The 13,368-nt window shown below is 36.3% G+C and overlaps 1 protein-coding gene across 2 annotated transcripts in view; it reads left to right on the top strand.

Moving 5' to 3' along the window:
- The window catches only part of FSIP1 (fibrous sheath interacting protein 1), a 69,397-nt gene extending 59,185 nt beyond the window's left edge, over window positions 1-10,212 (top strand). The window contains exons 11-12 of one of the 2 annotated variants that reach the window (XM_019283336.3): window positions 6,485-7,031; window positions 9,926-10,212. In XM_019283336.3, the coding sequence (XP_019138881.1) occupies window positions 6,485-7,031; window positions 9,926-9,948 (570 nt within the window). In that variant the 3' untranslated portion in view covers window positions 9,949-10,212. Of the gene's footprint in view, window positions 1-6,484; window positions 7,032-7,707 lie in introns of both variants that reach the window. The other variant, XM_039552214.1, reaches the window with a different exon arrangement.
- Window positions 10,213-13,368: the final 3,156 nt, after the last annotated feature.

Below are 13,368 nucleotides of genomic sequence, written 5' to 3'. Positions count from 1 at the left end.
CCTACTTCTCTTACCTCTGGCAACCAGTTGCTTTCACTTTCTAAAGTTTACAGTGTGGCATAGCTGATGAAACACAGTTTTCCTTTATTTGCATTCAAACCACAAGCAATTTACTTGATATTTTTGAGAAAGATAAAATTAAAACAAGTGTTATGCCTCTTTGTAATGATGAAAAGAGGCATGTTTATGACAAGTTCTTGGAGGCAAAACTGATTTAATTGTTTTTACCTGTATAACCTATAGGCTGCTGTTAAAAAACTGCTGCAATTATCATGTCTCATCTCCACAGTTTTCACCTACTTTGCTACTCTACGTAAGACAAAACTGTATAAACTCACGTCTCCTTTTGATTTCTATTAAAATTTCTCTTTGTCAGAGAAAGAGGGGAAAAAATTTTTTTGGGTTTTTATTTTCAATTTCTTAGTGAAGTTCATTTTCTCTTCTAAAATTCTTAAAGTGGTTTTTTAGTGGAGATTTTATATTTTTGCATGAGGCTGATAATCACTTTGATGTTGAGGTTCTGATGGCTCATAATGTTACAAGTTGAATTTTCTTTTCAGACAGTGATGTTACCAGATGCTCACTAATCTCCTCCTCTTTTTGTCTGGTGCATCTATTTTCTTACCAAGATACTTCTGTTCTTTCTGCTTTTTGGCTCTTAGCAGAAGCAGATACCAAAAGTTGACTAGTAGACCTTTTCATTCTTCCCTTGCACAAACAGAAACAGTGGAAAAAATAAGAGAAGGGAAAATTTAACTAACAGAAGGAAAGACAGCAGAAGGAGGGAGAAGCAGAAGCAGGAGATTTTCTCCTATGGCTTAGGAGTCCTGTTCACTCTTGAAGATTTATGCCTTTCCTGTAACACTACAGAAGTCCCCAAGCCCACTAGACATAAGTACAGAACCACCAGATGGTGAATCATGATTGTAGCACAAGGAGCTCTTAATTACTGAATACATTATTCAGCTTTCAGCCTCAATTTTTAACACCGTCAAATCCATACACATTACTGGCCTCTCCAAACCATGCTCATTGAGTAGTGAGCATGTTTCTGGCCTACTCCCTTTAATATTTTCTGTCGTGACATTCTGAGCTAACCCTTCTGAAACAGCCTTAGAGAGGAAAGATTAACTTTTTTCTTTTACATTCATTAAGATTTTTCTCTTAACCGAGTGTTTGTAAAACAAACCAGCAACCTTTAGAAGTAGTAAAATAACATGCTGAGCACTTAATTTCTTTGTGGAAGTGGATGTGTGGGTCTCTGTACGGGGTTTGGCTGGGATTTTAATGTTTTTCATAGCAGCCTATAGGGTGCTGTGTTTTGGATTTGTGACCAAACAATGCTGATAACTCACCTATGTTCTAGCTATTGCTGAACAGCATTTGCACAGCATCAGCGCCTTCTCTGGTTCTCACTCGGCCCTCCCAGTGAATAGATTGGGGGTGTACAGTAGGCTGGGATACAAGACAGATGACTCAGACTAACCAAAGAGATATTCCATGCCAATGAATATAACCTTATGCATAGTAATAAAAAGGGAAAAGAGACGGTTCTACAAAGTTAATCATTTTTTGCTCAGAACTGGCTGGGTGTTGGTCTACCCATGGGAGATGCTGAGTGATTGCCTTTGCATTGCTTGTTTTGTTATCTTTCCCTCTCTTTGCTTATTAAACAATTTTTATCTCGATCCAAAAATTTTACTGTTTTTACTCTTTCCTTCACTCTTTTTCTCTTCCTTTCCTCTTACCTTTTTGGGGTGAGAGGGTGGGGAGTAGGCAAGCAGCTGTATGGTGCTTAGCTGTCTGCTGGGGTTAATCCGCAATGGACATATTACATTAATTTGAATCAGTTTACAAGTTATGGACACCAAGCTGACTTCTGTGGTGCAAGAGAATTTCGGGCTTTCAACATTTCTGGAAATTGTAAGAAGCTCTTCCACAGTGACATGATGCATGTGGTTTTTTTGCAGCATATTAATAATATTCCACAGTTGCACTGCCCAGTACTGTTCATAGACAAGTGCATGATGCTTGGGTGTGATGCAGAAAGGTGAGAACTTGGAGTTGATGGTGCATGTTGAGTTGAGTAATATAGAGACAGAAGGCAAGGATTGCCTTTTCAAAACAGAACAGAGCTGTTTGAGAAATTGTCAATAGGTTATTAAATAACTAAAACTTACAAAACCTCCCTGTGCTGATCTGTCAAAAACCTGAACTCTGTCTCAATAGATCAGTATTCTCTTAAAATTGAGGAGTTCATCAGGAAGAAAGCAGTTACCTTAGAATTGACTGTTTTTACACCAGTAAAAACATCAGCAAATTAGAGCATCAAAGTAAATTATTTCAAGCAAATAAAGTGTTATGAGAACTATTGATTGCAGCACCTTCAGGCTAGGGAAAAAATTTCCACATTTATAGATGTGCCAGCAACACGAGTCCTTAAATATCCTGACTTTCTAGTGCTTGCTCATTTACCGTGTGTCATTTTATGATTATTTACTATAATTAGAAATAATCCTGACATGTTAGCTTTCTCCCTATGGTAAAATCTGATAAGGGCTTTCAGTGTTAGTCTGTTTTTGTTACTGTGTAGATGTAGAAAGAAAGCCTAAAGATTTGAACTTTAAAACTTGTAGTCACAGCAGGGCTGTCCACAGCGAACTACAAGTTTGCATTCCTACCACATGCAGTAAGGTTTTCTCTATACACTCCTGTCACGGAGGAATTCAGCAAGGAACAAGAAATCTTCAGTCAGAGGAGGGCCACAAATGTGTGAGAAGCTAACCACACATAAACAGTAAAGGTCATTAGCAGGCTCCTAAACTCCTGGCTAGGAATTAGTTTTTTGGATCATTAACGGTAAAAAAGCCTAGGAAATGAATAGGACTCAGTGTCCTATTAAAAATTAGCCAGAACAATTAAAAGGTTTTCTAGTTTTTAATGGGAACCAGACCTGATACCTCATTTTCCCTTGTCTAGTGGGCTGTTTCTGCATTTTGAATGACATTAATTTTATGTCCTTGTATTTTTAAAGAAATATCTTGAAGTATTTATTCTGTATAGGAGTTGTAAATTATTTACAATGAGGGCAGTGAAAGCTTGGGAGATAGAGAATCCAGTGTCTCCCTAAGACTGTTACTGATCCAAGTGTCATGACTCTGAACTATTACAGTTAGTTGTGACTGGATTGCTTCTGGTGTGTGCAAATATATACTCTGCAGACTCCTAATACAGTTGTATTATGCAATTCCATGAGTTCAAATGCTCATTTGGTTGCAAATGCACAGCCTTTTTTGCTGTGAGATGACTTTCCCTACAGTGTTTCCTTAAACTCTGTTTCCTCATTTCAACAGCAGCATTTCTGCTTTCATTTCAATGTAAATTCCTGGCTGCTGAGTGGATGACTGATGGCTATTTATCTTCTCCACTGTGTATTTTTCCTGAAGCCTATAGTCATCTCCTGAGTTTGGTGAAAGAAAATAGCAGTGCGCCTTTAGTATTCTGAAACGTAATTTTTGGAGAGGTTTATTAAATACTGTCCTTATCTTCACATGCATGTCTTACAAAAAATCCAAAGGGAGAAAGAGAGAAAGAGAAAGAGAGAAAGAAAGAAAAAAAGAAAATAGAAGGAACAAAGGAATGTTTTACACTGTCTGCTTTGGCTGCAGGCCTGCCACTCTGGAGAAAAACAAGCCCACTAGCTCCCAAACTTTTTAACTCTGTAGTTGTTTTACTCATTTCCCTCCCCATATGTCTTAGGCTCTAAATCTTCCCACTTACCCCTCTGGTAATAATCAAGGTAATCTATGAATACAAGCCGTATGATTCTCCTGAAAGAAATAAAAAAGAAGAAAAAAATTTTGGATGAAGGAAAATGGACTGTAGATAAATGGGGTGGGGATGGGGGAAATGAAAGGACCAAAGAAAGGCTGGACAAGATGATCTTCCTCACAGTGTTAATCTTGTACTGATCATTCATTTGCTCCATATACATAATTTCTTTCTGCAGTGAGTGAATTGCCCTGTCATTAACATAAAATTAGCTCTAAATGATCTTGGCCAAGAGCTTTGAAATAAATTAGTATAGAACCACACACTCAAAACCATGTGGGAATCCGTGTGGATTTCCAGATGTGAGAATCTTCTGTGTTACAAATATAGTTATGTTTACATAGCATAATCTGCTCTGTGGATATACTCTCGATGCAGCTGTGCTTCCAGTAGTGGTCTCTTATGTTAGGGTCTTCCTGTGTGAATGTGTTGTGTTTCTTACAGTGAGTCCATTCTGATAGTCACTACTTGGAAACAAATGTTGTCCTGCAAATTAAAATACTTTTTCAAGACATGGAAGGACTTTAGCAGGCCAGTAGATTACATTGAAAGTGAAAATTTGAAAAATTTCATGTTTCATGTTTGAGTCATCATAGTGTTTTCATACTAATTGTTTTCCACTGTCTGAGTTATTTTTCATCACTGAGTACTTTCTGAACTAGGATTAAAATTTAGAAGCATGAGTAAAGTTTGAAGATGTCATAATATTTTGCACGTTATCTATGTAAGTGCTTAAGCTCGTGGTTTGATTTCAGTTATATTATCAAAAATACATTGATTGATAACAAGATTAGATGAATCTCAGTATAATTGCCTGATTCTGTATTCATCTAAATAAAGATCTCTACCCATAATGATAGTCTGTTGATGCTCTTTTTTCCCCTCCCCCACCTTTTTTTTCGCACGTTTAAAAGCCCTGAACATCTTGATTTTTTTAATGCAGTTGCCTTTTGTTTTATGTGTAAGAAGGAAACTTGGAGTATCTTCGGGAAGGAAATTGATATCTGCAGGAAAAGACTACTGGGTTAAATAACTCTATAGAGTTTATACACATTAGTTAGTGCCTGAACTGTACAGTATTCGGTCTGTAGCAGTGATTATTAGCTATTATTAATGTTTGAGTATGTGAGTACAGAATGGTGACTGAAGGTAACCTAAAATGTCATTCTTTTTCACTTTGTAGTGTCATCTTGTAAGTTTTAATAGCCACGAGTTTTTCAAAGAAATACTCTTTCCTTGCTGACTGAAAACTGTCCCCACTGATGAACAAGAATAATCAGTTTTCAGGTGTAATCCATACACCCTGTGGTACTTTGTCTGTAGCCAAGTCATTTCATAGGTGTCAAACAGGATAATATGACTCCAATAGTTGGATCAGAGACCTTCAGGGAAAAAAATATCAGCTAAACATCTGATACTGATCCTCTGAAATGACAGTAGCTCCATCCTCTAGCACAATGTAAAGTAAATTCTCTGTAGAGGTCATTACACAATGAATACAATTTTTGTTTTACATAAGTCACTATAGCCTAAGAGTTCACTAGTGTGTCAGCTGATCCTTTATGTCTTGGCGGCTGGGTAAAACTGAGATTTTGATTGTAGAAAGCATTTTTTTCTATTAAATGTTGCATAGTGTTTCCAACATTTTTAATATATATTACGATATCTTTTACAGCTCCTGTTTAATAGGCAAATGTATTATACATATCTAAAAATAGTCTTGTACTTATCATTATAATCTTTAAATTGTCAGGGAATATTGTGCTTCTCTGTTTTTAGGAGCATTAAAGATTGTAAAAGCTGGAAGTAAGTCCCTCTTGCTAATCTCTTTAAGCAAAATATCCTTTGCTATTCTTCACCATAACCAGCTAATATCAGTCATTATCTTTAATAACAAATTTTAAGAAACTTCCAGTAAAGGAGACCTGTGTGATAAAAATCATGGGAGTGTGCTGCTCTCTGAATAAGAAATTAACTGAAAAGATACATCTTTGAACTATGCAAGCAGTGACAGCTTGAAGGAAGCACTAAAACTGTTCTACAGAAGATGGAGCTTTCTTCTGTCACATGCCATGGGTCATGCTTGCCATGGTAGGTAACTGATGTGCTTTGTGTCACATGGTTGAGAAATGCCACTATGTGGTATTTCTACCATGAGAGGCTGGGAATATTTCAGTCAGTATGTGACAATCTTTGTGGGCTGGTGCTGTCCAAAACCATTTCTGATCCCAGCTGCATTGCCCCAACAGTCTTTTAGCAATGTGCTATTTTGCTTTCAATAACTAAAATCTTAAAGTGTGTGTATGTATGTGTCTGTATGTATTCACAACAAACCAAGATACATGAAAAAGTACATGCTCTGGTCATTAAAAAACCAGTCAGATATCATGGAAGACTATAAAAAATCAAAGGCCCCTCAGTGCCTTGTGGACATCAGACTTCCGTCCTAACTTTCATCACAGAATCCATCTAGAACCTAGTGAGGATGCTGCATAAAATTTGTAATTATGGAAATGCATATTTAAATTCAGTTTGAATTGAAAAACATTGATATTTGTTTATGGATTCTGCCAGTGTATCTCTCAAGCTGTTTTATGGCGCTGCTTTTCATTAATTATATCTTGACAGAAGAAATTCTCGCCTTTTTTTTCAGACTGAAGAACAAACGAGCCTCTCTGAAGAGCAGCTTAAGACCCTTCTGGAAGAATGTATGCAGCCTCAGAGAACAATAAGTAACGTTACCATGCCACAGTCTCAGGAATCTCTTTCTTTTGGATTAAGTCCCCCTTGTTACACAAGTCAAGACTCCACTCTTCACTCCACATCTAGTCTTTCCAAAATGTTAGTTGAAGACCATATTGTAGGGATGTTAATGGCTCAGGAAGAGGCTGGACTCGAAGACAAAAGCTTATGTGTTAATGCAGAGAGCAAAATCCCTGGCTACTATATCAGCAAAGCATTGGCTGGTAGTCACTTATCAAAGGATTCACTGGCCCAAACAGAGGAACCTGATGACCTAGAAGTTTTACAGAAGATGGAAGATAAGAGTATTACTGAAGGTTACTTTATGTCAAGAGCACTCAACACAAAAAGATTGAAGAAACCCTCTTTCTTGGGTGAACCATTATATTGCATCAGCATGAACAATGAGCCATCCACAGAGGCTGACATTCTCAGCATACCACTGCAAACCAAAGGAGGTGAGACTCTTAACAACCCTTTAGAATAGGCTTTTGATGAAATTGAAAAAACCTAAGCAGGTTCTCACCAAAGGTATGCACCAATACACACTGATTATTATGGTGGGGCGAGAATGTTCTTTTAGAAAACATAAAACTGCCAAAAATAATACACACAAAATAACAGAATGTTTATTAAAATTCTTACCCTTAAATAATTGACTAGGAGTTTTATGAAATGTATCACTGATGTTGATTAATTCTGTCAACTGGAAAACAGTGTTGAAAATACATATGGATTATCTTTTTGGTAGTAGAAAGTCATGTTCACTGTTCTGTGGAGAGCAAATATTCTCCCAGTAGCTGGTACAAAAATTCACATGAAAATCCAAGTGTTTCATGGGAGTTTTTAATAAGGTAAACTCTGCAGTATAGAAACAAACATAGCTATATTAAAGATAATAAACTGCTTTTAGGGAGTTCAAATTTACACACATAAGATACCAAGATTAATAATACTGAACAATTTCTATAAATTACTTTTAGTTTGATAAAAGAAAAAATAGACTTTAACCAGCAAAAAATTAAATTTCTCTCTGTCTGGTATGATAAAAAGATTGTGGAAATGTCTCTTGTTTTTCTTTTCTTTACTTACATATAATTACATAGTGATATTGTAATCTAAATCTATATTTAGATTTTTAGCCTAGTTCTCTTCCTGGAAAGCCAACTGTTCAAACAAGCCAGATCTTAGGCAGGTAAACCTTTCATTTTTTTACGTAAAAGTTGTGACAGTATGAAGTTTGTGATTACAGTCTAATCTCACTAGAAATCAATACATTTTGCTATGCTTGTCAAGATTGATCTTTTTTATACTGGAAATCTGTTCTGGATTTAGAGAAACTGTTTTCTTCACATACATTAGTAATTTAGATGAAGATTCTAATATTCCTCTGCTATGTTATAATTTTGTAATTACGATCACAACACTTTCTTTGATTGTATTTAATCTTTCTACAGTGAAGGGAATGTTAATATTTTTTCAAAGCGATTCCACCTGTCAGAAAGCAGGAAGTCATGTTACTGCTGTTTTTACACTGCCAGACAAAGTGTATATCCATACTTACCTGAACTATTTGTCCCTTAGGAGATTTAGGCCATAGCTTCTACATGAAGAAAATAGAAATAGTACATGTAGAAAAGGTTGGGTGGTTTTGGTGCTTTTTTTTCCCAGTAGGTTACTTATCAGCTACCTTTACAGGCTGGTTTTGCTCTTCATGTAGATGCGGGCATCAGAAGAGCAGAGCAAGGGTAGAGAGTGCTCTGCCCAGAGGAGAGCAGGGTGGCAGTGGTGGTCATGGGGAACACCACAGAGAACCACCTCTGCCAGGGGCAACTTGATCTCATGCAGGAGTAACATGATTGCATACTACATGACCAGGCTTCTTTGGCAACCAACATCGAGAAAAACTCAGTAACTTGCTGCCTTCACTTGAGTTAAAGTTCTCCTTTAGTCCGAACAGATGTAGCGTGATCAGAGCCATGTGTGACTCAGCCCCAACTACCACCTCCCATTGTGAGTGTGTTTTAAGATGGAATGTGTTAAATTGAGGAAAACACCATGCACTGTGACCACCGGGTAGTGAAGTGAGCTGGTAACTGTAGATATAGTCACTGTGAGGTAGTTTTATTGCACAAGAGAGGAAGGAGATTTTCACTATTAAGTAAATTTCCATATGGGACATCTCATTGTAGAAGTCTGTAAGGTAAATGTGTTAACATTTATCACATAATAATTTAAATATCTTTGAGTCAAAATCATATGTGTCAGAGTAATGTAATGGGGTAATTAGATTATCTCTTTGCAGGAGTGACTGAGTAATATTTAATCATGTAGAACTCAAATCTGTGTGTTTAATAAGCATCTTGATTTTATGATCTTTTTGCTTATGAATTCGTTTTTTGAGGGGGGAAGTATTCTGAATTTTCAGTCCCTGATTTTTTTTTTTTTTTTCATTTTTTACTAAGAAGCTAATTAATTTGTTTTCTACAAAGGTGACTCAGTCTGTCTGAAGCAATTAGTCCTGGACATAGGCCAAATGGTGTGTTATTTATCAAATTTGTAAACTTGCTTAACGTATTCTGTAGATAATTTGCTTGTTAGTTCAGACACGATTAAATGTGCTAATTGTATTGAGAAATGGAGATCCCAGTGCAATCCAGTTTAAGGCAAATACGTCTTCAGATGAAGGTATGAGAAGTGCCAGGTATTGTTTTCATTTTTAAGAGATATTCACATACTTGAGTTTTGTTATGGTCTTAATTCTAAAGGACATTTAAACACGTCTGCATTATCTTCTGTAAGTAGTTTGATTTTCTTGCCCACTTAGATATGGTTTAAGTTTTGTGTAGTGCTGGTTAAGCAAATAAAATTGTGTGAAACTGGTTTAGCACAATTTCAGTTTTGCATTCCTTATGGTACTGTAGTCTGTGATATAGATTTACTGTAATACATTAAATTCTATATATTCTAAGAAAAGCATAATTATTAACATAATGCATATACATATAGATATATGAATATATATACATATGAAGGAAACTCTCATGTGCCTTCAAAGATAAGTAATGCCTGTTTCTTGAAAGAAGCACTAATCTATATCTAGCTCTTATATATGTAGATATAGATGTTGTTTCCTGAGGTTAACAGACTCCAGACTTACCCACATGCAGACACGAAAAGGCTGTTATTTCTCATAGTTGTATGAGCCAATAAAGAATTATTTCCAGCTCTATTTTGGGGGCTATATTAAGTTGTAAGTAGAAGTTGTATCACAAACCGTTGTTACGTTTTCCTCTTGCCAGTAATGTTGCGCTTACGGCAGTTCAGCACCTTTTTCTTTTCTTTTTTTCAGATCATATGAACATTGAAATTTGAGGGGAGAGCAGCTATATACTTTTCTGCACAACTGTTTTTCTGAAAGTGTAGCTAAACCTCAATCAGTGATACTACACTGATACAGTACCATATCAAGCAACCTGAAGGGAAAAAATTACCATAATTGAAAATGTTCCATGAGCTGCTTTTTTCTTTAGAGATAATTATTCATGTCATCTTATATTGTTGCAGATTTCAAAATAAACTATTGCATTTCATTAAATTTCCTGGGGGTGTTCTGCCTAATAAAGAAATGTACACAGATATTATGTAGCTGTGTGTCTGATAAGACATGCATGTCATTCTTTGTGAAAAAATAATGCAAAAAACCAACCAAACTTGAATTGTTTAGTATGTACTGATGGGGCTTTATTAGAGAGGGTGTGAAATAATTTTCTTTCCACACACACAGAGGCTAGTTTTTGCATAAAGTTAGCTAAAACATGTCTTCTGTTATCTTACTACAGTTTGCTGGAGCTTGTAGCCTGACTCAGAGTCCTGACTCAATGAAACATCCAAATACCCAGTTTTTTGCCCCAGGGCTGTCTGTTGGCTGGACCCCTGGTTTGGTTGAAGGCTCGACTTGCACAAGTCCTCTGCTGGATCAGAACATCAGCACTAGTCTGCTCAGGTCTGCCTGATTCTTGTCTGGGAAAAGGGTAACCACACAGCAAACATTCATATCTTCTAGTTAAGAAATGTAATTAAATGAGGAAGGATGGCAGCCCCTGGTGAAGGCTTGGTGAGAGTAAAGGTGGAGGCATTCAGAAGTTTGCCCCAGCAGCAGCTACTGGATTGTGTAACCTTATAGTAATGGGGGGGAGGGGGAGGGTAATGCAGCTGGTTTGGGTTTGAGATAATAGTAACAATTCATTACAGGTTTTTGATTGTCTAGTCTTTAACTAGTATTTTTTCCTGACTTTCGCTTTATTTACTCAGCTGATGGTCAGTTTTCCATTTCATGTGCTGCAATGTCAGAATAAGAAGACATTTTTAAAAAAAATGGGGTTTTTTTAAAGTTTTTTTAAGTGGGGATAGATACTCTAGCAAAGGAGATTCAGCAGATTTATCCCATGGACAAGCTCTCCTGTGACTTGAACAAAAGGGACAAATGATTTCTCAGATCCTATACCTACAGTCATTCAAAATTCATCAAGAAAAGATGTATGGATAGAATATTAACTATACATGGGCTGTTACTGCATAGGGTTTACTTGATCTAATATGAACACTTAAATTAATGCACATATTGGCCCAGATTTTAGTCTAATTTACAGAGTTGCCTGTAGAAGTGGTTGCACACTCCTGGTAAAGTTGTAATTGTGTGGATATAAAAGAGATCAGAATAGAATCTACTTGCTTTTAGTTAAAAACCTGAATGGGACATTATATTTCAAATAAGCTATTGCTATTTCTTTTTTTTACTTTCTGATATTTTTGCTTGTTCTTCAACAGCAGTAACAAACCTTTTGATAGTGGATGTTCTGCATAGGATTGCTTAAAGCACATTTCAAGGAACTTTTCAAATCTCACCTAGATATGTTTCTTATCTTAAAAATATTAAACCGGTGTCATAATTTTGCTATTTTAAACATAATTAAAGCAATACTGGCAAGTGTTTTCAAGAGTATTTTCTGTGCCTGTATGATATTCGTTTAGGACTGTCTGCTGGCTGTAATCTTGCCACAGTCCAGTTATTTTCACATGGAGGTTGTGTTTTATAGAGATCTTCTCAAAAGCAGTGTTCCAAGTGCTTGGGCAGTTTTTAAAGTAACCTAAATTGTGCTTAAAGATTATATGTATAATATCTAGAGAACATTAAGAAAAATACTATATAATTCTTATTTTCTTGGTTTATTTTCTTATCTTGAAACTCGCAGCTATAGAAAATCTTTTCCTAGCACCCTCAAGGAAGGGTTGCTGTTGCTAACAAAGACTTACAACCTTCCTGAAGCCATACATCTTTTTATTCACATCTGGCATTTCAGGGAGAAGCAGGTAAGTTTGAATGGCTATTGACTTGAAGGGTATATTCCAACAGGAGGTCTGTAACTTAACTTTTAGCCTTGGGAAGTGCTGAGGACCCTGCACCAGTTGTAGTCACTGCAAGCCACAGGGACACAGCGCTCATGGCTTGCTATTCCAGAGGTTTGTTGGGTCAGTACCCAAAGCTCAGAAAGTGTAAAAAATTAGTGGCCTAATATTTATCTGTGCTTAGCTTCTACTGTATTATATTAAACAACAGGTTGTTTGGGAATATTTTATTTCTTGCTTGATGTTGCAGGTGAAATATCAATTCAAGCCTTCCTTTCTTTTTGTATTTTCAGTATTAAGTAAAGCTGTAGGAAATAAATTATTTGGAAAAATAAAGTACTGGTAAAAGGTGGACAATAACAGAGATATTATATAAAATATAGTGACAAGGTCATTTGCTGAAACATCACCAATACCAGTGTAAAAAGAAAGTTGAGCCCAGGAGGATTCATGGGTTTTTCTTTGTTTTTCCAGTGACTCTGTGTTGTGACCTGCAATAACCCCTCCATTGGGGCCCGCCACTTGAATTCCAGCTGCACTGGAATGTGGCAGCTTCTCCTCAGGGAGTGATGCAGCAGTGATGATTAAGATATTTAAATGAATTTTCTTTTGCAGCCTAACTTGGGATTTGGAAACAGGTTTTCTGAAATAACATACCTTCATTCAGCATAAGTTGTATTTGTCAAAAGCTTCTTTACTGTCCTTTCTAGCTCCTTTAATCCAAAACATAGCAGAGCACAGGAGACTGATTTTTAAAGTTATCCTTCTGACTTTTGGGCTTTGAAATGTTTGAGGGACAAGAAGTTTCACGTGTGCATGTAAATTTATGCTGTTTGTTCTCCTTACCTTTTTTCACACAATTGTTTTTCAGCACAGATAGATGCCTTGTTCCAAAAATTTAATATTGGTGAAAGCAACATAGCCATGAAGAAAAATTTCTGGTGTGCTTGCATCTAATTGCTGAGCAGTATGTGACCAAACCATTCTGTCTTTGTCACTGAGACCCCTCAGTGATAAACATACAGTGCTGGTGTTCGTGGTGGCCAGTGCTCAGCTGTTGATACTGGTTTTCTCCAGTGGGTATATTTTGATCCCACCATGGTTTGCCCGTTTAAATGACAAACTGCATATTGTTTTCTTCTGAAAGTGGAAAATTAAGGTGATTCAATCATTTTCATAAACATTATGTGTGTGTATATATATATATGAATTATGTGTATCAATTGAATATGTAATATAGAAAATATAGAACTTGAGGGGGATATTTTAAAGGACTACAGCATTGATTTCAGTATAATGTAACAGTGTGAGAAGTTCACTCCAGCTTTACTGTTACTGTGCAGACTTAGAGTGGTCAAGGGACTTTAATTTCAAAGAGAAGTGACA

Source organism: Corvus cornix, chromosome 5, assembly GCF_000738735.6.
Source record: "Corvus cornix cornix isolate S_Up_H32 chromosome 5, ASM73873v5, whole genome shotgun sequence".
NCBI lineage: Eukaryota > Metazoa > Chordata > Aves > Passeriformes > Corvidae > Corvus > Corvus cornix.
Note: the sequence above shows the minus strand (reverse complement) of the source record. Positions and strands in the feature narration are given on the sequence as shown.